At 44.5% G+C, this 24,986-nt stretch overlaps 3 protein-coding genes across 5 annotated transcripts; all 3 read left to right on the top strand.

The window, feature by feature from the left end:
• Positions 1-495: 495 nt before the first annotated feature.
• Positions 496-2,526, top strand: LOC116850600 (muscle-specific protein 20). Its single transcript, XM_032829088.1, has 4 exons — positions 496-662; positions 1,018-1,229; positions 1,307-1,427; positions 1,839-2,526. Exons 1-4 carry the CDS (start codon positions 633-635, stop codon positions 2,028-2,030), a joined length of 555 nt encoding a protein of 184 aa, XP_032684979.1. The 5' UTR covers positions 496-632; the 3' UTR covers positions 2,031-2,526.
• Positions 2,527-3,017: 491 nt separating this feature from the next.
• Positions 3,018-9,286, top strand: LOC116850599 (alpha-N-acetylgalactosaminidase). 2 transcript variants are annotated; one of them, XM_032829087.1, is made up of 8 exons: positions 3,018-3,174; positions 7,144-7,305; positions 7,399-7,573; positions 7,750-7,924; positions 8,022-8,116; positions 8,181-8,540; positions 8,729-8,893; positions 8,991-9,170. In XM_032829087.1, exons 2-8 carry the CDS (start codon positions 7,145-7,147, stop codon positions 9,168-9,170), a joined length of 1,311 nt encoding a protein of 436 aa, XP_032684978.1. In that variant the 5' UTR covers positions 3,018-3,174; position 7,144. The 2 variants fall into 2 exon arrangements, with proteins under 2 accessions (XP_032684978.1, XP_032684977.1); XM_032829086.1 differs by lacking the exon at positions 3,018-3,174 and adding an exon at positions 4,802-4,955 and having other exon boundaries at positions 8,991-9,286.
• Positions 9,287-10,137: 851 nt separating this feature from the next.
• LOC116850597 lies at positions 10,138-23,458 on the top strand. 2 transcript variants are annotated; one of them, XM_032829079.1, is made up of 7 exons: positions 10,138-10,638; positions 14,052-14,268; positions 15,133-15,236; positions 15,323-15,514; positions 16,005-16,150; positions 16,356-16,482; positions 16,879-23,458. In XM_032829079.1, the coding sequence occupies exons 2-7, from the start codon at positions 14,100-14,102 to the stop codon at positions 20,425-20,427; spliced, it is 4,287 nt and encodes a 1,428-aa protein (XP_032684970.1). In that variant the 5' UTR covers positions 10,138-10,638; positions 14,052-14,099; the 3' UTR covers positions 20,428-23,458. The 2 variants fall into 2 exon arrangements, with proteins under 2 accessions (XP_032684970.1, XP_032684971.1); XM_032829080.1 differs by lacking the exon at positions 10,138-10,638 and adding an exon at positions 13,477-13,943.
• Positions 23,459-24,986: the final 1,528 nt, after the last annotated feature.

The following is a 24,986-nucleotide window of genomic DNA, read 5'->3' as shown; positions in this document are numbered from 1 at the left end:
AGAAAAATTACTGCGATACTTATGAAATCGATATTAAAATTACGCGGTTCAACGCTCAAGTCCTTAATTGTCCCTTTTCCGCTTGCTATAATAAGAGATAGCCGACGCGACACTCATACATTCACGCGAATCTTGTTTCGGCTTATTTACAGATGTTACAATCATTACTAAGCTGTCCAATTTTCACAGCAGCTGCGTCTTACCACAAATTTCGGAAAACCTATTTCTCGTTTAACTGAATAAGCCGCTAATATTAGAATCCTGAAACGCGTGGAACCACGTACTCTCGCGTCGCTTCATACAGGGTGTCTCGTGTGTGCCGCGTGCCATGGAGAAAAATAATTCAGACGTTCCACTTTATTCACAAGTAAACTTACGAAATAGAGGACAAGATAATCATCAAGTTTTGATATATCAAGACGAATAGAATAATGAGAAATCATTAACTACATCTTTATCAAAGCGAGCATTTTCTCCTCTAGGGTTGCTTCTTGGGACACCTTGTACTCTCTTACGTTGTTGGACGCATTTCTCCCCCGACTTGGCCACGATGGTTGCGTGGTCCACGCGAACATATAAAAAGCCGCGACCAGAAGCCGCGGCACTTCAGTCTTTTCAAAAATATCATAAGGATGGCTCTAGAACGTCAAGTGCGCGCCAAGGTATATATTTCGGCAGTGTAACCGCTCATCTCCTCGGTGTAACCGTTCCAAACCGTTTACGGTCACGCGCGTCGCACAGTGATTTTCCGAGTTCTACGCGTTATCTGGATTCTTTCGCCGAGAAAAAAAAATATAGTCGCTTTTAATGTACAACGCATACTTAAAAAAAAAACAGAACGTGTCGTTAGAGATTTCCGTACGTTCTGGGATACTCCAGATCGCGCCAGGCCACTGATTTTTTCAAGATCCACGAATCATCTTATGGATTTTCAGTTTTCACTTAAGAATTTTAAATTACATCGGATCGCGTGACATTAGAATCCCATAAATTCTAGAGCGACGTTTCTCTTTGCAGATCGCGTCAAAGCGCAATCCGGAGCAAGAGAGAGAAGCGCAGGAATGGATTGAGTCGATCCTAGGCAAGAAATTCCCTCCCGGCGAGTCCTTCGATGATGTGCTTAAGGACGGTCAGGTTCTGTGTCACGTCATGAACAAGATCTCGCCGGGATCGGTGCCGAAAATCAATTCTACCGGCGGACAGTTCAAGATGATGGAGAATATCAATTTGTGAGTAACGGTTTGCGGTGAAATTCGTATTGAAATAACAATCCATGTGTACAGCAACTATATCAGCCACGTTGCAGGTTCCAAAAAGCTCTCAAGGACTACGGGGTGGATGACGTCGACGTTTTCCAGACGGTGGACTTATGGGAGAAGAAAGACATGGCGCAAGTAGTTACTACGCTGTTCGCCCTCGGCAGGACGGTGCGTGCTCTCATTGTTATCATATATAATGATGAAATAATAAATAAGTAAAATAGCAGATAGGTAAAAACTCTGTCAAAAGTAAAAAGGGACTAAGCTCGAGACAAAGAGCTCGAGATGATGTTCAGTCGCGTCGGAAGATTTCAAATTTCGGGCAGAAACGTTCGAGATACGGCTATGAGATGGATTGATCTTTATCAATGATGAGTATCTCTATCAGTGGATCTTGTCGCGGTGCACGCGCGCTGACATCTGTGATTCCTGTTCTCATTGACTCTTTTTGTCTTGTCATTATTGACCTCTGTAACACAGTTTCGTTCGTTAATTTTTTCCTTATATAGTAGAAAATAGCAAATTGCGACGATAATATTTTCAGCAGAGTTTTAACTGTCACCATCCTTGTTTGTTTAGACCTACAAACATCCCGAGTGGAAGGGACCTTACCTAGGACCTAAACCGTCGGAGGAGTGCAAACGTGAGTTCACTGAAGAACAATTGCGGGCTGGCGAGTCGGTGATCGGTCTGCAGGCGGGTTCCAACAAGGGTGCGACCCAAGCCGGTCAAAGTCTCGGCGCGACCCGCAAAATCCTGCTTGGAAAGTAAATCAAAAGTTCAGCGCAGCGGACTCTCTCTCTCTCTCTCTCTCCACTCCACTCCACTCCGCTCCACTCCACCTCCTTCTTCTTCTTTCCACTCCTTAGAGCTAAAGTACTTTTTTTATGTACACAAATGGAATGTATACTTTACTTTTGTAATTAAACAATAATTAGTTTGCTATTTATTGATCCGCCTCATCACTTGACATCTTGTGAAGGATATCTACTATATAACGCGCGGTAAATATTCTATTCTTTTATAAAAATTAGAAAAGATACATCTATCGCCAGTTCAATGTACTCGACGATGTTGATCTCGCCGTTGATTGAATGATAAATTAATTTTTATAATTGAGCAAACCGTTATCATTATTTATTTTGCCTATCTCCGCACAATTGTGTCAGCTGTCTCGAGAGATATTCTGTCGACTATAGATATGTGTTTCAAAAATAACTGTTGCTCAAAGAAAATTCTAAATAAAGTTCTATCCATCCGAAAAACACACCGTTGAGATTTCATTTTCTCCTCCAACGGTAAAATTTTCATTGAATCGAGACCGACCCATACGTTTCTTTCCATTTTTCAACAATCGCCATTTATGGGTACGAAAGCGATCTCGCGTCGGTTTCACGCTGGAGACGTCGAAAATAAAACCCGGCGCGATGCAAAATTGCGTGCAACGCGTTGAAATCGTGCCAAGTTAAAGCGTGTCGGTGCGTGGGATTCGCGCAGGAGTTCTATTGATACCCGAAATGTGGTTCACATCGCTCATCCAGAATCCGCGAGACGTTTGCAACATTCTCATTGACGTGCGCAATTTTAGATTTCAAATAACGACTAGTTTCATAAAATTCGTTACGCTATGCTCCGTTTAATAGCGAAGTCACTCAGTGACGTATATTTGCACGCTATTAGAAAAAAGAAAGAAAAACATGTAACATCTCGAAAACAACATCGATAAAGATACGAACTAACTGATAGTAACATTTGATGTTGACCGGAACAAACAAGAAAATCCAAAGTCGAGAACGGACACTCAGACGTGTTTATATTGATCGTACAACACTTTGTAAGTTATAGTATATAAGTCGCTAATACGAGAAGAGTCAGAATATATTCGAGCGAATACATTCATCTGGCAGGAAAGCAGGTACGTGATTATTTCTCTCGTTTTTCGACATTACGCATCGAGATTGATCGCATTGAAAATAATTGTTCAGCAGTGCGTGAGACCTATTATCCGCACGCTTGCGCGCTCGTCATTTAATCTACAAGATACAGTTTCTATTGTCTACGATGAAAACAAAAGAAGAGACCTCGCGCGCGGTTTCTAAAGCGATCTCTGAACTGTTCTCGAATTGTGCGTTCTCAATTTTTCGCGGGACCAGAAAATAGATCTGGCAGATTAGAGAACATCGCTGAGACGAAGCTCGGGAAGATGTTCCTCGTGGATGAATCGGGCTGACTCGTCACCGTCTGCATTTTACCGGTCGATTTCTCCTACGGAAACGCGCGTACGAGCGCGATATCGGATGCAAATCGCGCGAGCGTGCGACGTTAGCGCGATATCGTGCGGGTTCGCCAATTCCGTGAGACGAATGGAGCGTGGATGTGGATCATGCCAGGGTTACGATAGTTTAGAATGCAAACCGATGGAATTATTTCATATCGACCTCGACCCAGCGACTCTAACCGCGCTCTTTCTAATACGGCTCTCTAATGCAGGAGCTCTCGCGATTAGGACACAGCTGATTCGGTGTCATTACAGCTGATCGTGTTCCTTTTCCCTATTCTTTTCCGATCCTTTTTTTCTTGCTCCTGAAATAGAGAGTAGAATTGAGACGGCCGGGAGAGAGACGCGAGCGTGTAAGAAATCAAACTCTCCATTCCGAGCAGGCGGTGCAGGAGGGGGAAATTAGAAGGCGAGAAGCTGCGCTCCTGCTTGTCTTTCTTTGCGAGGAAATGCGAGACAGACAGGTGCAGGCGCGATACTTTTTTTTTAGAGACGATTTTTGCCGGAGACAATTAATTGCCGAGATTTACGCACGTTTAATTAATTTAATACGATTGATGAGATAAGAAGATCGATCTAAGTATAATCGTGTTTGTGTCTAAGATGATAAATAAACTCATGATTACAATTATTTTAAGATAAGGAGTAAGATAAGTAATAAACAGAGATATCTCTTTCAATAATTAAGTAGGTAACACCAATAATAAACAATATAGATAGAGATCAATAATAGATATACACTAAGGAGAAAATACTTGAAAGTTTATTTGTGAAATATAAACTTATTATGTCCTACAGATTAATTTTCAAGTATTTTTCGTAGATATATCGTATCCGATACCATCGGATTTGATATTCATCTTTCGTTCGATACGCAATCGATTTCGCTCGACATTTAGAAGTTTAAAGACATAACGCTTTAGAAACCCGAAAATCCGTTGTCAAGACATTCAAACTTGACGTATTTACCGCGATAAGATGCTAGTACTGATTCCTCACGGCGCCCCAGAAAATCAAGCAACGTAAATGCAATCAATTACGTCTTAACTATCCCCGGTAACACCATCCTTTCGCCAACTACATTGTATCCAAATGCGCCGACAATTTCCGGTAGTGTTCTCGAGTGCCAGTTCACCGCTAATAATGTTCAATTCACTCTTTACGATGCAGCTTACAATTAGATCTTTAACCGTATTCGCGGTAACTCTCGGCTCACGTTCACGAGGATGTAGCCAGTGTTCAACGATCAAGTATACACAGATACGATCGATCGATCTTCTCTCAGCGAGATCTCTTCCGTGATAGGGAGACGATTACGTAAATAAAAGGACGCCTCGGTGGTGGGCTTTTTTTCATGTTGAACGCCGTCCACGACGTATCGTAATGACCACCGCCGTTGGCCTTCTTTTTCAGCAAAGGTACCGATACATATTCTTTCTGCTCTTTCTCTTCGCTTCTCTTTCTACTCCCTCCTCCTGCTTCTCCCCTTTTCTTTCGTATAGCGACGTGCAAGAAGAAGCATACGCGAACTGATTCACATCTATTTGGCTACTTTCTCGACTCGTGCGACACAGCGTGCCGCCCGCGCTATGCGGAAATAATTTATCGTAGTAATAGCTTGGTACGCTGGTGATAATAATAATAATAATAATTTAGTAACATCGCGCTCAGATAAAGTAACGATGCAATAACACTAAAGGTAACAACGATATAGACTGATATTCACAGTCGAATTTTGCATTTAACATTGTCTTAAGTTGCTGTACGAATTGTTTCGTTAGCTATGAAGTATCTGAACATAACTTGAACATAAACTTGAGATCTTTCTGTTAAGCACCGCTTTTAGAGATACTATAGTTTAGATTCTCGCAACGACGAGTGATTAAAATGCACGCTTCTAAAGGAGAAAAGCACAGGTGACTTTTGAGGCACTCTGTATGGCTCGCTTGCGATTCACGTTCATATATCTCCCACCCACGATATTCCAGCCGTTTCTTTTCCAAATCGCTCGCCTGATCTTGCCAGTTCGCTCTCTTAGGCTGCGTTCGGGGAGACGCTATTTAGCGCTATGAGCGTCCTTTGTCCTTGTTCAACTTTCAGGAACAAACAAGGACAGAGCACACTTATAGCGGTAAATAGCGTCTCCCCGAACGCTGCCTTAACGCACTCTATGCGCTCCGTCCTTCCACCATTATTCTACGATGCTTTCGTTTTTATTAGCGATGACTCGAGAGTCGGCGTCAATCAAACTGCAGTACAGATTCATACACATACACACAAACGATAATAAGATTGACGCGGAACAAAGAAAACGAAAAGGTTAAAATTTTACGCTCTGTGTGATTTGTCTTTACGATAGATCTTAAATCTTGTCTTTGGTTTGAACATTCATACTTGCCTGTTTGATGCATTTAAATGACAAACCTTGAGGCATCGTTTTAAAATGCGAAGGACAAGCAATAATCATTGTTTAATATCTTCTAGCAACCTTCAAAAAATGCAATATTTATTCTGCTTAACAACACATACAGTGCACATACACTGGTGTGACTCCCGCGATTGGCTGGTCGAAACGAAGCGCGCGTGTCGTTCATGGTGAACTTCACTGTACGCTAACGCCCTCTGATCTTTCCTCTCACTTTCTTTCTTTTTCTCTCTTCTACATATACAAACTAACTTGAAGATTGTTTTTTGAAATACTCAGTGCTTTACTTTATGCTTCGAAATGTTATTGGTGATGGCGTAAAATTGGCAGCGATACTGTTGAATAACGAAATTTATTTACCCACATTCTTAACATTTTCGAAAGATAAAAAGAATAAGTGAGAAAGAAGATTAGAGGGCGCTAGCAGGCGAACCTCTTTATCTCGCGTTTGCGCACTCCATTTTGGTCTCCGTTGTGTGTATGTTTATGTGCCCAAAACCGGTTAGCATTGACCGTAGTACAGATATCCAGTCCTATGTTTATATAACGAGTATAAGAGCCGACTTGATAATTTCGGGTGTTATAACGATCGCTGTGTTACACGTATAGTCAGTTATGTTACGAGTGTATATACCAGTGGTTACAATATCAGACATTGTCAAGTCGGTTTTACGCGTTTTGTATAAACGCAGGCTACATGATGCCTGTCAAAGTGCGCTACCAAATAAATACTCTAGGTTACCGTATGAGCGAAGTCGACTCATGTCGAAGAACTCTCGGCGAGGAGTTACGCTACTGCACTATATACCGCGCCACGACGTTGTCCACGACGCGCGTGGAGGCAGGCGCGGTGTGCTACGTCGCGAGTCAGCGACGGTGATCGCGCGTAAAAATGAAATGGGGCATTGAGTGAAAGTACTCGCGCGGCGGCGAGCGGGCGAGCGAACGCGCCTGCCTCTTATATCAGATCAGTACGTTAGGCGCGCCTCGTCATTACGCGTCCGCGTTCGCGTCGCTCCTGATATCGCTCTCCTGATGACCTCCTCCTCCTCTTCTTGCTCGTCGGCCGTCGTCAAAGGAATATCTCGCTCCGCTCCGCACGCTCCGGACTATGCTGCCGGCCTGGTAGCCTCGTCGTGTCCGACCCATTGAGCAGAGATAGTCTTGTTTCCTTCCTACAGAATGCCGCGCAACCTGTGGACCTTTTGTGCCCTCTTGTCGTTGGCCAATCTGGCTTTAACGTTGGAGAATGGCTTGGCCAGGACACCCCCCATGGGCTGGCTGGCGTGGGAGCGATTCAGATGTAATACCGACTGCAAAAATGATCCAGACAATTGCATCAGGTGAGCACCTGGCAGTCTGGATACTGTATTGGATGGGATGTCAAGTGTGAGTGCACAGAGAGTTACGGTGCTTGGTTTTCTGTGCTTTTGCAGTGACCAACTCTTCAGGACCATGGCAGATATAGTGGTAGCTGAGGGATACGCAGCAGTGGGATATAACTATATTAATGTGGATGACTGTTGGTTGGAAAAGGATAGAAACTTCAATGGACAGCTTGTGCCAGACAGACAGCGATTTCCATATGGCATGAGAAGTCTGGCAGATTATGTAATTCAGTATTATTTGCCTCAAAATACTTGATTTCACTAATCCTTTCTTTTGGAAAGTGTTGGATTTTCAAGTTCATTGTGTTCTACATTTAATTTGTTCTTCAGACTTGTGTGATTATCTATATTTTTTTCTAAAATTCCATAATAGTTTATCAAAAATACTGTTTTATCCAGGTGCATTCAAAGGGCCTTAAGTTTGGCATCTATGAGGATTATGGTAATTACACTTGTGCTGGATATCCAGGTGTGTTGGGTTATCTGGAGACTGATGCTGCTACATTTGCTTCCTGGGATGTAGACTATGTGAAATTAGATGGATGCTACGCACATCCTTCCGAAATGGACAGAGGTACAGTTATATGTTTTTCATGAATAATCAATGAGTTTTCTCTCTTTTCGACCGAATAATCTAGCAATATTTGAAAGTATGACACTCTCATTTAAAGGATATCCTGAGTTTGGCTTCCACCTGAATCAAACCGGAAAGTCCATGATATATTCCTGCAGCTGGCCAGTTTATCAAATTTATGCTGGTATGCAGGTGAGTGTAATTTCTTTAATTTATATCTCTCTGTTACCAGTTCTTATGTTCATTTTACTTGCAGCCAAATTACAGCTTAATAATAGAGAATTGCAATCTCTGGCGCAACTTCGATGACATCCAGGATTCTTGGGCGAGCGTGGAAAGCATCATCGATTATTACGGGAACAATCAGGATGCGATCGTGCCTAATGCTGGTCCCGGACACTGGAACGATCCAGATATGCTGATCATCGGTAACTTTGGGCTGAGTTACGAACAAAGCAAAACGCAAATGGCTCTCTGGGCTATTCTGGCGGCGCCGTTACTGATGTCCGTCGATCTCAGGACGATCAGGCCAGAGTATAAGGCTATTTTGCAGAACAAGAAGATCATCGCCGTGGACCAAGATCCGTTGGGTATTCAAGGTCGACGGATATACAAAGTGAGTGATGTTAATCACGATTACATTGGTTTCCCACGAGTGTAATATTAATGATGTGACACGCTTGAGACGGGAATTGCTTGAGACGCGATATTAATGGGCACGGTTCCGTTGTAGTAATTGTTCGCTTGAGATTATCGCGATACGTCTCGTACAGTGTGTAATCTATCAATGATTCGCAATTGTAGCACAAGGGCATTGAGATCTGGGCGAGGCCCATCACCCCCGTTTATCAAAACTACTACTCGTACGCGATCGCGTTCGTCAACAGGCGAACGGATGGCACGCCGTCAGACGTGTCGGTTACGTTGAAGGAGCTAGGTCTTCAATATCCTGGTGGATACCGTGTAGAGGTTCGTACTAATGAAAAATGTCTCACTGAGAAAAGTTGGGAGTATTCTCAATATATCTGTTAAGAATGTCTATACTGCAATCGTCATGTTTTTCCAGGATCTATACGAGGACGTGGATTACGGCGTACTGACGCCGCAGACCAAGATCAAGGTTAAGGTGAACCCGTCAGGTGTGGTGATACTGCGATGCAACCTAACCGTCGATGACGTGTTTCGCTACTCGTCGTACGCGCCTTTAAATCAGGTTTTTAAAGTTAGGCAAAATTCGTTCCAATGACCTTACGTCTAAGTATTACCGATTTTCTGTCGGCACCTACGAATTGTGTTACAACTTACATTAACGTATTATTATAATAAGAAAGGAATAGGAAATAAAGAATTTTATAAACTTTACTTGGCCGTCCGCTCGTGACTTTCAAACGCCGTAGAACTATGGAAATGTCATGACAGACGTCAGATCATGTTTCACAAGTACTTTGTATTCATGTATATATATATACACACACGTTTACATTCATCCACTCTCTTTGAGATATCTTTACGTTTTATAACGCGTCACAAAACTGCAAGCACATCATAAATATAAAGATGTCAATCCACTATCTCTATATATCTCTATATATCTCTGTTGTGCATACAGAGTGCCTAACAACAAGTTTATTTGACAAACAATGAAATATTACCCGTCGAGGCAGATTAATTTGCTCGGACTGTAACTTGACAATCACGGATATTTCCGGTCTTTCGTCCGAGTGAGAAAGAAAGATGGAGGGAGAGAGAGGAGAGGAAGAGAGGGGAGGAGGAGAGAGAGAGATCCTTTCAGTTTCTAACACGTCAAACGCGTCTGCACAGCCGCACATCTTGTATACACACACGCGTATTCCGCCGCACGTGTCACGCGGAATATATTCCTTTACATTCTCCTTCCAGCTTCTCCTGATGTTTGTAACGCGTCACGAGGACGCGCAAGGATATTATAAGTGTACATGTCTCGCGGAGAAAAACACCGCGAAGGCTATTATAAATTCACTATAGGTGTCGAACCACACGTTTCCCAGCACACCCACATCCGCAGCAGGCGCACGAGAAACATATCTTCAACACCCACACTCTTTCTCTCTCTCTCTTTCGATCTATCTATCTGTCTCTTCCGCCCTTTCCTCCCTCTTACGCTCGTAATGCGTCACGGCGACGCCCGCGTCGCGTCGCGTCGCGTCGCGTCGCTTCGCGCGTGCTCCCTTCAACCCCGGAGCCGCAGCCATTGTCGGAGGGTCGGTCGTTCGGTCGGCTCGATTCCCTTGGAACGCGCGTCCATCGCGCGCGTAACACACCCTTTCGTTGCGAGAGTACCGAGCGAAGAACAACACGAGCGAGCGAGCGAGCGAGGGGAAGAGGAAGAAAGGGAAACGAGAAGAGACGCGCGAGAGAATCGGCAAAGCGGAGGCGATGTGAGAGGAAGAATCCGCTCTGGTCGGCGCGATGAGACACCAGCATCCGCGCGACGCTGATTCCGCGCGACCACCAACAGCACCAGCAACACCAGTCGACGTCGTCGTCGCCACCGCAGCCGCAGCTACCGCCGCCGCTGCCGTTGCCGCCGCCGCCGTCGTCGTTGTCGTTGTCGTCGCCGCCGCCGCCGCCGCCGCCGCTACCACCGCCGCCGCTTCCGTGTTGCTGCACCCTCTCGCCGCCACGGCCGCGTGTTTCACCACGAGCATGAAGATTCCGCCTCTCTCATGACCCAGGTAAGCCTCACTCATTTTCACGAGGAAGGAACGTCGAACAGCTCGGCCCGACGAGACGGACGGATGTCGTCGCTAGTTGTTCGCGAAAACGGGCAGCGATCTCGCGCGACATGGCGGCCGCCGTCGCCGGCCTGAGCGAATTCGCGTAGGCGATTCTTCCTCATCGAAGAATTGATTTTGCTTATTTAAGAATACTGGAACGGACGTGCAGTCTATTTCGCACGATAAAGTGGATGTCATATCAATATTCGCGTGAAGCGTCGCTATCGTTTTAACGTAACGCCGCGCCTCGACGTTACGCTTGTCGTCGCTTCTGGCCGCGGTGGCTTCCGATCATTGGGGATCTTCAATTCCTCGGGTTGCCGACCGATCCGGAATCCTCAAAATCGCACGTCGTGATTTCTGCGCGCTGGCGGGTACGAAATCGGCGTGATGCTTTGGACGGCCACAGTCATTGACGTAGAGGTAGCTCGCATGAATGAATAATGGCGCCATATCGAATCGTTTTGAACGATGACGCGTTTACTGCCGTTACGGTCTTGAATCGATTGAATCCGTAGTTATTTGCGATTACGTAGTTATGTGCGATCGCGAGATTGCCCGTCCGATCGTCGAGATCTTCTATTTTAGAACTCCACAGACTTCGCACCTTTGGAAAAATTGATTATTTTTTTTGTAAGTGCTTAATCCTCTGAGAAGACTCGACGATTCGAGGCAAAGGAAGTAGTCTAAGTGTAGATGGAATCAATTGATTTTATAATCGTGCATCAGAAAGAAAAAGAGAGATAAAATGGTGTCAGATTTAGAATACAATGTCGCTCGAGAATGCTCGTCATATGTTTATATAAATTACTCATTTATGCAGACACATGTCTTGCTTTACCTGTTTTGCGACATTGCTCTCACAATTAATTCCACCATCTTCTTGAGATCTTTCTATCTCTTCTCACCATTGTGTGTTCCCGTTGAGGTAACTCTGATCTAATCTCATTGTATCTATCACATTACCGCATATATCAGATAGGTGAGCTGATAATTGCCTCGCCTCGCTCGCTTAATTAAAATGTAAGTGGACTTAATTAAGTTCGAAATGGGGAAAAGGTAGATGGTAAGAACGCAACGAAGTGCTATTACAAATCGTTCGGAAAACCGCGGTGAAGCACACTCTCTATTTATCATATTTCGTATGTAGGGCGGCGCAGATAAATCGATATGCGGCACTTTCATTCATGGCTGCCTCTCTCACGGTTGGCACATTGCCGTTGCTCTACGTACCACCCACGCCGTCCAAACCACCACACTTACAATCCACCCGTTACGTAGTACGTAGTCTAACCGCGGTGGCACAGTGGTTCTCCTCCACTCCACATGACCGTGCCGAAGGGTGATGAACGTTCGTCGTGCAGATTCTCGCGCAGATCTGAGATTGTGGAAATTCGATTGCCTATCAAACATATATATTGAGCGTCAAGTTTGAATGTTGCGTATCGGCGCAACCGAGAAAACGAGGAGATCCGAGAAAACGAGGAGATCCAAATAATATCGATAACGTGCATATTATTCTTCTTTTCTTTCATTTGATCAGATAAAAAAATTCGCCCACGGAGGTATTTACTGCTAATCTAACTGCGGACACGACCGGCCCTTCGTCCTTGAACAGGCGCGCGATGTTTCGTGACGCAAGCACCCGCGTAGGATGCATTTCACATTCTATTTATAAGTCGTTGTCATTAGTAACATATGGACGACTGTCCCTTTCTTCGTGATATATGACACAGACGCATAATGGCTTGACTTGATAATTCAGTCGCTCAAATCAATTGACAAGCGAGAGACGATAAGTATAGATGTTACACTCCGTGTAACATTCTTAGCCGAAGTCTGACTAATTCGAAGTCTTTGAAATTCAAAAAGGTCAAAGATATATTGCTTCGTCACGCGAGTGTGTATTTCGGGGCTTTACGATCATAGAAACAATTACGATTGATCTTGGATAATTTGAGCACTCTATTCTTTTCTCTTGAAGAAGAAAAGACATACGCAGAATTTTCCTGTGTTTAACAATTGTATCTCATGAATCACCACTGCACTGTTGCATCCCTCGGAAACGAGCAACAGCGCGTGTCGATATTACATTGGCATACGTCCACTCGTCTGTCTGTCGGTTCGTCTATCCGTCCGCGCATCCATCTATCTATCCATCCATCCGTTCGTTCGTTTGCGGGGAGTGACGACAGTTGACATTAGCCGTCGCGCTGACACGAGGCATCTGGTGGCATCCTTAAATTAGTTAAACTAGTGCACCGAGGCTAACCCAGTTATGCGAAAGGGGATATCGAATAAATTCACCGCGCAGTCGCGTATCGGCGAACGCGACGCACACATTGCATTCGCCCCTTTTGCTCGCGATGTTCGCGCGCGACGAAGACAGGGAGTCTCGTGCTGGAGGGTGGCAGAAAGGGGGAAGGCACGCGGCAAAGGAAGGAGAGGGGGTGATGCTCTTTGAAGTCGGTCCACCTGCCTCCGTCAGCATCCGCCAACAGCACATAATGCGGGGGTGGCGGTGGCGGTGGTGGCGGTGGCGCGAGCCGAGAGCAGCCCTCGCGCCAGGCGGATTTTCCGCTCGGTGACGTTCGCCAAAGGATCTATTTAAGGGTTGGTTGTCCGTTGCTCACGATTTTTGATTCTCAACCGACCGACCCTTTGCGAGCGCCGCTGTGTCAGACCGGTGTGTGATCTCTGTGCCCATCGAATTCGCCTTGAGAGCGGTGTCCGATCACGAAGAGCGTGTTTTCCATGGAAAGGAGCGTGGTCGATCTTTTGACATTTCTGGATGTCTGCCAGCTTTATTTGCACACGAGGAAGAAGTCCCGGAATCTTTGCACGCTCTGGGCGATCGTGACGTTCATTCGAACGGAGGACACAGGAGAGTTCTTGCGATGGTGCCGGGTTTACACGGTGCCCCGTTTGCGGTACCGCTGCGATCGCGTGAAGGTGGAGAAGACAGAGAAACTGCGGGCCGACAAGCTGATACTCAGGCTGCTGCAGGAGATATTCTACTGCGGGTGTTTGCCACCTTGCGAGATCGGTCTGTGAGCGAAGACACGGCGCGACAACCGTGATCGAGAACGTAGGACACGTTGGAAATTCTTCATGTTACTCGGGAGTCCTGCTACCGACGTAACAGGCTACAACGGTCTTGAAAAATACACAAAAATTATCATTCGTTGATGTCCCGGTGTTCTCGCGGTGTGTGTGGCGGAAGAACAGCACGTACCTGTTTGTAAATGCCCGAAATTCTCTTAGTAGGTCTTCTACATTGTCGATCTTTAGACTTGCAAAATCATTTCAAGCAAAATACGAATTTCCATTGATCTTGCAATTCACGGAGACGAAACACATTTTTTGTGCAGCATCGTGAGCGCACATGTGGACGAGGATAAATCACCTTAGCGAGAGGGATGTCTGAGAGCGACGGAGAGCATGCAGCTCGCTCGGTGGCCTTAGAGCAAGCCTATGTCCACGAAGTATACGAGCAATGTGCCGAGAAAACCACGCAAAGTAAACACTGGCCACGAGTATATCAATTTCTCCAAGAGCTCGAGCCGGGTGCCCTCGTCTGCGATATCGGTCAGTCGAAAATCCAAATAGCACAGGAATATTCTATGAATGGTCCACGAATATTCTTTACGTCTGACTTCCGGGTTGGAGCTGCGTCCTTCATGGATTTGTGTTCGACATTTCGTGAACATTCCAGCTCACTTTTTCAGAAGATTTCTTCAATAAAATCTCAGGTTATTTCTGTACTGAAGAAGTCTCCTGAAAAGTGAACTAGAATGTTCACTTTTTCAGAAGAACAAATCCACAAAGAGCGCGACATCAATCCGGAAGCCAGACCAAGCATTTCACTACATCGCGAAAGTCTAAAATATAAAATATAATTCTTTACGAATATATATTATATATATATAAATATGTATATATGTATATTCTATAAATGTACTAAAAATACTGCTATATGTTCATTAGTATGTCCATAATATATTCAATTTACAAAACTATAAATGTTCTATAAATATGTATAAAATATCTAAATGTAGGTTAATCATTGATTTCGCTTTTACACAATTATACACGAGTAATTTAAGTATTTTATTTTATAGATACATATCATTATTAAGCTATAATGAATGCATTATTATTATTTAGAACATTATGAAGTAAATTAAAAACATTTGTATAAATATTAATTTGTAAAAATTTCATAAAAATATTTATAGAGTATTTTGTGCCACTTGAGAATGTTGCTACTATTCACAGAACGTCATTGCAAAAATATTTTTTTAGTAATTATCTGTTGCGCGAATGCCTGTCGACGCGCAATCCTTGCGAGAATTCGTCACATGGGTTGCATAGTTAGCGGAGCTTGTACCTCGCATGCTTTACAGTGTCACGTTGCACCTACGTTTGTAACATTATATCTATATCGTTTAGGTTGCGGTAACGGAAAATATCTCAGCGTGAATCACAGTATCTTCAAAATAGGAGTGGACCGATGCAAGCGTTTCACAGATATCGCACGCGAGAAGGAAAACGAGGTGCGTATCAATTGGAGAATATCTTGTCATTAAATCGATGTGAAATCTATATCAAGCTATACTCATGGGATCTGATTTGCGATAAGGTCCTGATATGCGATAACTTGGCACTACCGTTCCGAGAAGAGAGCTTCGATGCGGTACTGTCGATCGCCGTGGTGCACCATTTCGCCACGACAGAGAGGAGGGTACACGCGTTGAAGGAGCTGGCACGGGTCCTCAGGATCGGAGGTCGACTCGTCATATCGGTCTGGGCTATGGAACAAAAGCATAGAAAGGTGAGAAAAAAACTATATTCTTTTAATTCTTTAAGTAATAATTTAATATATTTTTTCGACAGCTATTTGTACATTATTTAGGAACTCTATATAGCTTGTAGGCATGAATTAAAGGAGTTCCTTTGGAATTTTTTACAAAGAAATTATAATACATATATTTTTAAACTTCAGAAACAAGATTCAAAAAAAGATTCTTATTTTATATGAGCGTAGCTATCATCTGATCACATTAAACTAAGCCAAAATTTGATAAAATGGATCAAAAAACAAACTGTGTAATTATATAACTTTTTTAATTCTTTCTCAAAATACAATAAAAATATATTGAAAAATTAAAAAAATATATGACTTAAAAAATATATGACTTCTTTGTAAAAAATTCCAAAGAAACTCCTTCATATCTATAAACTATTCAGAACCCTTAAAGAATGAATTGACGATTTGTGTTATTGACAACGTGTAACGAAATTGTATTATTGTTTATTTGCAGTTCGAATCGCAAGATGTTTTAGTACCATGGCCCAAGTCGTATTGCATGAGTGCAGCATCGGATGGAACAAGGCACTCGAGTGTATCGAACAATAACGAGAAACGAGATGACGATGCCGCTCAGAAATATCCATCATCCTCCAAAAGGTGCGGTATCTTTTTCCGATATGGAAAGCGGTAATAAAGCATGGTTCGCTCTTTCCTATTCTCGTTGATTGTCATAACATACATGTAGTTACGGCGAGGTGAAAGATTTATTATAATAGGTTTGTTCTCGCGCGCAATTATCGCCATTTCCCCAGGACTGTATGTATCGTATGTAGGTCAGCTGTCATGGTTTCTCTCATTCCAGAAATAGTCAACGAAAATGTAAAAGCAAGAGTTATTGGATCGATCCAATATTCAGCCTGTCACCATCTACCAGCAGTCTCTCCAGCCCGAATGAAACTTGTTATAGCTGCTTCCGGCGAGCGTTACAGGTAAGAAAGATGAATCAGAGAAATTGTCCGTTTCCGTTTCATAAATGCAACATTCTGAAATCAAACGATCACAAAGTAATCGATGGAGAATTTTTTAGGATATTTTGCATTTTCCCGATTGATTTTCTTAGGTTCTCAATTCTATCTATCAAGAATCATTCGGCCAAATGTCGAGGGTTATCCAATTAAATTTTTGTGGCTAACGAATGTGGTGTTTGATTTCACTGCTATTGTGTCAAGAACAAAGAGTAATTCGAGAGGAAGGATTGAATTTCCGCTTCAATTGTTACATCTCGGGACTGCATTGGCAGGAATATTATTCTATCTTTCTATTATTATTATTATTATTGACCATCACTCACCGTAGGCGATACTCAACTTCGTTTTTTTTTTTAGAAATTAGCGAGAAGCAAACGCGGAGGCAGCGGTCGCGCATGGTTCCCTGGGAGCTGGCAAAGCGGCACCAAGAGCCGACGGCACTACGACCCCGAGGACGTAACCGACGTGGACGAGTTACCGATCGAGTTGCGTCGTGTGGAGACCACTCACACGCTGATGACCAATAAACATACCGATACCTTGAGCATCAAGTCCAAGAGCCTGGGCGATATCCTGGAGATTGAACGGCTGGACTTAGTACGTTCTCGGTCAAGTATTCCGGGCTTCTGCTCCACTTCCGAGCTGATCCTGGACGAACGGTCCGTCTCGTCGTCCTCGAGCGGCTCGAAACCACGGCTGGTGAAGCAGAAATCGTGCGTGGAGGAGACCGGTTTGGAAAATCCTGAAGACACTGCCATTGAAAACCTGATCAAGGACCTTCCAGACTTTCCTTGCCAGCAGATGCGCGCCTGCAAACGCAACGTGCTGAAACAGAGTTCGATGAACGAGGAGCTGATGTCGGCAGAACGACTGGAAGAGAAAGAGCGAGTGCGCCGTAATATCATGAAGCAGGCGTCCCTGAACGAGGAACTCATCTGTAAGTGGCGCACGTTTGAAGCGTTTAAAGACACTATCAGCCCGGTAAATGCCAGCCGACGCTTCCAGCTGTTGAAAAACGGACTTACCAGTAAGATCAAGCGCTCCACCACGAATATCGAGAAGGTCTCCAGCATGTCCATCAAGAACGGCTTCGTACGGATGCTGCAAGGCTGGAAATCCGGCGAAAACGAGGCATCCGCGACGGAAGCGGCGACGACGAAGCCGAAACCTACGCCGGACAAAGTACAAGCACCTACTGTGACCGTGGTCAAGCGCAGCATCGAGGGCGTCGAGCGTCGTCTCTCGCGAGAGGACGGTTCGGATTCTTCCAAGGACAGCAGCCTACAAAGTGACACCAGCGTAGATTCTGAGGATAGCTTTGCGTCGGTAATCTTCGTGCCCAAACAGGATGTCCCGGTCACTACGTCGTCGGTCAACGAGATGCCACTTTCACCGCGACCAGCAGCGTTGCAGCTCGGTACGACGTCAGCACCACCATCACCGCGCGTTAAGCAACCCCCGGATAATCAGTCCTCAAGGTTTAAGCTAATCGGTGTGTCGTCATTATTGAAACAACAACCGCAACCGCAACAACAACAACAATCTGTCTCGAGTACAGCCCGCCTCAGTGACGCGGTCAAACATGTATCACCGACTCTTATCTGCAATGACAAAGTGTCTGTTAACAACACACAGACGTCGACAGGGTCGCGCGGACTCCATTTAATAACAGAGCCGGCGGAAGCGGAGGAACCGGACACCGCGCCGTTGATACGTGCCTTCAACGACGTCACCAAAGTGATAGGCCGCGAGTCGATCAGCGAGGATGAGAACCGGAAGGCCCGGCTAAATCAGATTAAAGAGCTACTCATACAGAAGCCGGGCTTCGCGACACGCGCCAGACCCTCCTTTCCGCTCGTCAGACGTGCTTCTACCACAGCTTCAGGCCGTCTAGAGACCGTCACGAGGATCTTGCCGCGGCTGTTGTCACTGGAGCTATTCAACCCGGAGACCGATGATCTGGACAGCGATTCCAGCGGGGTCTCGTCGCCGGAATCCGTCGGCTCGGTGATTAGCGTCACGTCAGATGAAAGGTACATCGCAAGGAAAGAAGTCGAAGGAAAGAAAAACAACACGCAGACGGATTCGGAGGAAGCCTCCAAATCGAACGAAAGTTCGGACGCGGCCGCATCGGAGAAGACGGACAGAGAGACTGGGAGTATACGCGATGACGAGTCGCTGAGTCTGGGAACGATGGCGATACTCACCGACTCGAAGACACCTCTGAACCCCTCGTACGAATCTTCGTCGGCGATCCCGGAGGACGAGATGATGTGCGACACTTCGTCGACGGCTTCGCGAATCAGTGAAAGCATGGAGGAGGATGTCGCGTCGTCGATCACAGAAGCAGAAATGATGCGTGATGTTTCCAAAGATATTCTGCGAACCGATCCGATTTGCTCAGCGTCTCCTGTACTTTCGGAAAGCAACAGGTCCATTACTTCGCAGTCTATGAGACTCTTGGAAGCTGCTGCCAACGTGGCGAGCTCGTTGGAGGACGCTGTAGGAACGGCGATGCAACACAACACGCAAATCGAGTCGCAGTTACTGCAGGTCGCGCAACGGCGTGATCACGACGGCGAGTTTTGGTCGAGATCGAGCGTGCGAACGCGAGCATATCTGAAGCAAGAACGTAAGTCGGCCTCGGTGGACTTAGGCGGCTATACTGACGAATCGAGCAGCGAGCTCATGCGAGATATCAGTCGGTACTGCCAAAACTCGTCGTTCGACTTCCTCAACGTCTGCCAGACCTCGAGGACTACGTCATCGACGCTCGACGTCGCGGACAATAACCTGACGTGCTGGGAAGAGTGCAACGGATTGCCCAAAGAGACCACGTGGATCGTAAACGAAGCGTACGACAAGAGTGGCCACAACAAGTTCACCAATGTGGTGCAGCAGCCCGAACTGAAGTCGTCCAAACCTGAAAACGAAACAGAAGATGCTTTTCAGTACAATTCCGAATCATATTGTGGCGAGCAGTCTGTATTCAAATCCGAATTTGATCGTAAATTCAAACGCGAATTCGAGACCGAATCAAAATACGAAGTCAAGCTCGAAGCCGAACTCGAAACCGGATTCACCTCCAAATATGACGAACTGTTCAGATTCAACTTAGAGTCCGAGGACAAGTCAAAGTCCTATCTGCTACCTAGACTCAATCCCGAATCCAACAGCGGTTTCATGGTTGATATCGAGAAACCGACCGTTGATGCCAGAGCTGAAAGTAAGTTCCATCCCACAGAATCCAACTCGCAATCAGAATCTAAAACCAGCCGGCAAGAGCGAAGACAGGGGAACTTGAGTATCTCGTCGCTGTTGCGCAGCAACTCAGACGACATGCTGGACTTCGTGATGGTGTCAAAGACAGGCGAGTTCCAGTGCGAAGACGTGGCGGAAGAGAACTCGGTTACAGACAAGTGGCGTTCCCAAGGCGGGCTGTCGATGGACTCGAGCGAGGTGGGCGACTCGATTGAGAACACAACGACGAGTCTGAGCGATGGCAGTCAAGCGGAGTCGACAGCAAGACTGTTCACCGGCAGCACGGTGTCGTTGGTATCGAACATGGAGAACGTGTCGCGTTGCGCGACAGAAGCACGACGGAAGCTACAGGAGCGCGGCCGCTCATTGGACGAGATTTCCAGCGAGACGAAGAGAAACTCCGCCGCGGCGGATTGCCTGGTCACGACGACTGACACTCTGAGCAACGCCTCGTCCCAGGAGTCGTTGCCGTCCGATCGTGGTGGCGGCGCTATCACATACCATCAATACTACCACGTCTTTCGGGAGGGCGAGCTCGACCAGCTGATCAACAAGTACGTCGAGAACCTGCATATCATCTCGTCGTACTACGACCACGCCAGCTGGTGCGTTGTCGCAGAGAAAGTGCAGGTTTGGACTATATGACTTCGGATACGGATCGAGTGCAGGACGAGCCGCCGTCGCGCGTAATCAGGCGACTCAGTTCGCCGTCTTCGCGGTTGTACCGGGTGTCTCGACAGGAGATGTCGGCGAAGGGATCAATTAGTTTCAACTTTGTTGAAGTGAAAATTTGCATCCACTTATATTGTTATTTTCGAGCCGAGAAATAGAGTCCTGTGAGCGGTGTGTGAATCTAAGTAACTAAATACTACATATAATTCCAGAATTTTAAGCTTTCATAGATCACTATTTAGGTTTGGAATTGCGGAGGCAGTTGGAACACTCTTTACTTTCATGATAAAAGTACTGATCCCTCTTTTTGGGACACACCGACACACTCTAGTAGATGGGCTAAGAGTGCGAAAAGTGGGCCGCTTCGAGTACGAGGTTACGGCGCTAAATCCGTGGATCTAAGAGTCCGAAGATCTTAGAAATCAGGGGTCCAAGAATCCAAGGATTTAAAGGCTCAAAGATTTCGTATAATCCGAGTATGCAAGATCTAAAGTAATTCACGAGTTGACTTTCTAACGATCCATTCTCGAACTCTGCGACGATCTATAATCGCTATTGAAGTATCGCTTTGCGCTCGTTAAACATTTCCTATCTTGCGTTTATCTCATCAGAAAACTTTTCCGCCCATGACGCCACTGAAGTGATGATCCAGAGATTACGAGATTTCGAAAGGAACGAAAGATAAATCGCGCGAACGAGCGGCAATTAAACTTAATATATCGTGACATATCCAACAATAAATTAGGGAACAGTTTTAGTAGTAAATTGCTATTGATATAAAACTTTTTCATTAATTCTTATTAATCACGGCAACAATCCTTGATTTTATGAGCTCGTCTCTTCCAGCTCTATCTTCACTTCAGTGATACTTAGGGCTGTCCATCTTGCTTAATCGGACTTGCACATCTCGGAACAACGATTGCAGGAAGCACGATCCTTCGAGAGCACGCAGACGGGAAAAAGAGATAAAAAGTCGTTCAGACGTCTCCGATCTCGAAGGGTGATGCAATCCGGACGTACGTGCGTTAAGCATATAAAACTTCAGAGACGGCAACTGGGACTCCAGCTGTGGAGCATATTTTCTAGCTTTTCGAGGAACCGACAATATCCGAATGCTTGAACGTAGATATACCTCGATAATGCGAACACTCCACTTCCAGAATGTATACATGCATACGTTCATGCCGCACACAAAACAAACACACACAAGTGTACACACACATATAAGACATATTAGGATGTCCCTTATTTATAATAACTTTTCGTGTGGTGATATTCGTACATCGATGCTTAAAAGTCGCATTGATATTACATTTAATCGGACTCGTATATTCGCAGAACTTATCGGCAATATCAAATTGGCGACAAACATAGACGATCGACGCGGAAAAAATATTTTATATTTCTAAAATACTAGTATATTATAATACGGACAAATCTATATCGTGAATCAGATATATATAATTTATAAAAGGAACAAATAGAGAGAGAGAGTAGTGGAGATAAAACGTTTCTAATACTTGGCCATTGGCATGTAAAGGACATCCTAAACGTACACATACATGTACACACGTACATATGTGGGCAGACCTACGTACATACAAACATGATACATATATATTAGGATATAAGGATTCAAAGATCGCATGATCTGAAGGTTGAATGCTTATATCCTTGGATTCTTTTTCCCTACGTCTTTAATCCCTCATATTTTTAAGTTATTGCATTGAGTAGAAAACTTGGATTATCCACTGCTTTCGTATCATGAGTGCTCACATATTTGGAGACTTTCAGTTTCTTTTCAGCTCCATATTTGATTCTTTAAGTCCCCGAATATATTTAGTCCTTTCACTACTTCTCTTTAGATATACAACTCCTTTTTAATCCTGAAAAAAACATAAAATCCTAGAGAATGCTCTCTCCGAATCTTAAAATTCGTACAATAAAGAATTCAGTGACTGAGGATCCAAGGATCCAAGCATCCGTTTACAATACGTATACTCACACGTCATATAGAAAAAAAGAAGACATGTAATCTAAGACAGTGTAATCTAAGCTTCGTTATTTTTATGATCTCAATTAATTGTTCGCGGTCGTAGTTTCTATCGCCACCCTTTAACCAGTTAAATCGAATGCGATCGTTAAATCGAACGCGATTCTTTTACGCCAAGAAACGACTCATATAGCACAAATCTCTAAAAGACTTCTTAAAGAGTTCCAAAAGAATTCCCAAGTTCTCCAGAACACTTTTAGGATTCTTTAAGAAGTCTTTTAGAGATTTGTGCTATATGGGGAACATGTCCCACCAGATTAACAACTGAATGACAACAAGAAGGACCAAGAAAAAATTGCGATGATCTCGATACTATAGGATGTCGTAGCGTAATCTACATATTAGAAAGAATTCAGAGATATCCTGTGCATCAAAAGCAGCGATAGATACATCTAATCATCTCTAGATCAGTCAAGATCACACAGACGTCTAAAATGACTAATGGAATAACGACATCATGTTGAGGATCTTGGTAGGACGAATGCTGCTCGTTTTTTCTGACTATTGGCACATAATGTACGACAGCACGCGCTAAAAAAAGGAGAAAAAAGAAACGAAATATAGAACCACTGGTTAAAGGGTAATTCGGTTGATCGATTGAGAGGAACAAACTATTGTTATGTTTCTGGAGAATTGTTGAGTTGATAAATACGTTTAATAGATAGAAAGAGTCCACGATGTTCTTTTCTAGTTTACGAACCTTTCATCCATATTTAATTCGAGAAGGAAGTACGTACGAAAAAGCGTGTATGCGTGCATGTATGTGTGATGCGTGACAAGGGGAAAAAAGAGAGACAGAAAGAAAGAAAAGGAAAGAGAGAGAGCGAAAGAAAGAAGAGACCAACGCGAATGATGTGATCACGAACAACAGGTGTAAATATGTAAAATAAAGTGTTCCTGACGTAAACGCACAGAAAATATCGTCAGAAAATAGTTGACAAGCGGCAATTTCGAATGAGGATTTTCTAATGGACACACTTCTCCCTAACCTCTTTCCGTTTCCAGTTTTCCATCCTCATTTCTCGTTACTCTAAGATATATTACGAGATACACATTACTGTATTTTTCTATTTTGTTTTTTCTATTTTGATGTCCATCTATTTCAGTGAATGGTTTCATTTGGGATTTATTTGATGATGTTCCGTATAGACGGTGATAGTCATACGAATGGAATACGGCGGGCGGCCGTGCTCCAGACGAAGCCATAGACATAATGGCCCATATTCTGAATCCTCTTTTATCGATAAAAATGCCTTAAATGTAGCTTCTCAGCCAATCAAGTAGCTCCTAAGCCTCTTTTAGAGGCACTTTTATAGATAAAAGAGGATTCAGAATATGGCCCTATATATCTAGACCACTGAAATATATACTATCTGAAACGCGCGCTGCCTCTTGAGCGTGCGGAATGAGAGAGAGATCCCTGTTTCCTCTCTTATCCTTGTCTAGTTCATAGTATAGTCGAGAGTGGAGAGAATTACACAGAGAGAAATCTGAGGCCGCCCACGCCATACGTTTTGACCAATTTTCACGCTGTTCGATGCGCCATCTGCATCCATTTTGAACTTCGTTCCCTACGCCCATTTTCAGACGCTGCCGGTAAAGTATCAATTTGTTGCGTGTCCATTCTACGCCAGAAAATTCTGGCGATTCGTGTCCGTGCTAAGCATATAATTGCGTGGTTAAGAACATGGACAGTCCATGTTTTCAATCAACGTGTGAAAATGGACGTAGGGAACGTAGTTCCATCTCAAAAATAGGTGCAGATGATGCATCGAACAGCATGAAAATAGGTGTCAACCAAAACGTATGGCGTGGCCGCTCTCAGGTTTCTCTTTGCCTCTATAAAAGTCGTTCTATTAGTTGCAAGTCGACTGCAACTCTTAATGCGATAGCCAATCAGAAGCGTCAATAGCACCATTGATGCTTCTGATTGGCTGTCGCAATAAGAATTGAGTCTGCTTGCGATCGGCTTGCAACTAAAGGCCAAATTACACTAGCGATTGGCGATTAACGATTGACAATTAATGATTATATTTTAACGAATCACAAGCTTCAGCCTTGGTTTGCTTTGTTCCAATTGGTCAAGTTCCAATCTTCAATCGTCAATCATCTATCGTTAGTGTGATTTGGCCTTTAAAGGTCGTAAAAGCACCTTTACCATCATATTGTTTCGATGATTTGGATCCAGTTCTGTGTGTGTGTGTGTGTGTGTGTGTGTGCGCGCGTGCGTGCGTGCGTGCGTGCGTGCGTGCGTGCGTGTGCGTGCGTGTGTGTGCGTGGTGTGTGATTAATTAATTCATGGACGACTACGCATCCACCGGACTGATTCACTTGTTTTTTTACACCATGATCTAAACAGCTTCTGGAAACATAGGACGTCCTCCGGGCGCTTTCTAAAATTTCTGCTGCTCGGGATGCCGTTCCAACGAGGCTACGCTGACGAAAGCGCCCGATTCGTCCTCGGGCGAGATCGGAAAAT

Source organism: Odontomachus brunneus, unplaced genomic scaffold, assembly GCF_010583005.1.
Source record: "Odontomachus brunneus isolate Ranch 3 - 2012 unplaced genomic scaffold, Obru_v1 Obru_scaffold_150, whole genome shotgun sequence".
Taxonomy (NCBI): Eukaryota; Metazoa; Arthropoda; class Insecta; order Hymenoptera; family Formicidae; genus Odontomachus; species Odontomachus brunneus.
This window is presented reverse-complemented; position numbering and strand designations above follow the sequence as displayed.

Coding starts and splice junctions, on each gene's coding strand:
- LOC116850599 (XM_032829086.1), top strand. CDS start 4,921: ATGACCACCGCCGTTGGCCTTCTTTTTCAGCAAAG. Junction 7,306..7,398: donor GATCCAGACAATTGCATCAG/GTGAGCACCTGG, acceptor GTGCTTTTGCAG/TGACCAACTCTTCAGGACCA. Junction 7,574..7,749: donor TGAGAAGTCTGGCAGATTAT/GTAATTCAGTAT, acceptor TGTTTTATCCAG/GTGCATTCAAAGGGCCTTAA.
- LOC116850600 (XM_032829088.1), top strand. CDS start 633: ATGGCTCTAGAACGTCAAGTGCGCGCCAAG. Junction 663..1,017: donor AACGTCAAGTGCGCGCCAAG/GTATATATTTCG, acceptor TTCTCTTTGCAG/ATCGCGTCAAAGCGCAATCC. Junction 1,230..1,306: donor ATGATGGAGAATATCAATTT/GTGAGTAACGGT, acceptor GCCACGTTGCAG/GTTCCAAAAAGCTCTCAAGG.
- LOC116850597 (XM_032829079.1), top strand. CDS start 14,100: ATGTCTGAGAGCGACGGAGAGCATGCAGCTCGCTCGGTGGCCTTAGAG. Junction 14,269..15,132: donor TGCCCTCGTCTGCGATATCG/GTCAGTCGAAAA, acceptor TATATCGTTTAG/GTTGCGGTAACGGAAAATAT. Junction 15,515..16,004: donor TGGAACAAAAGCATAGAAAG/GTGAGAAAAAAA, acceptor GTTTATTTGCAG/TTCGAATCGCAAGATGTTTT.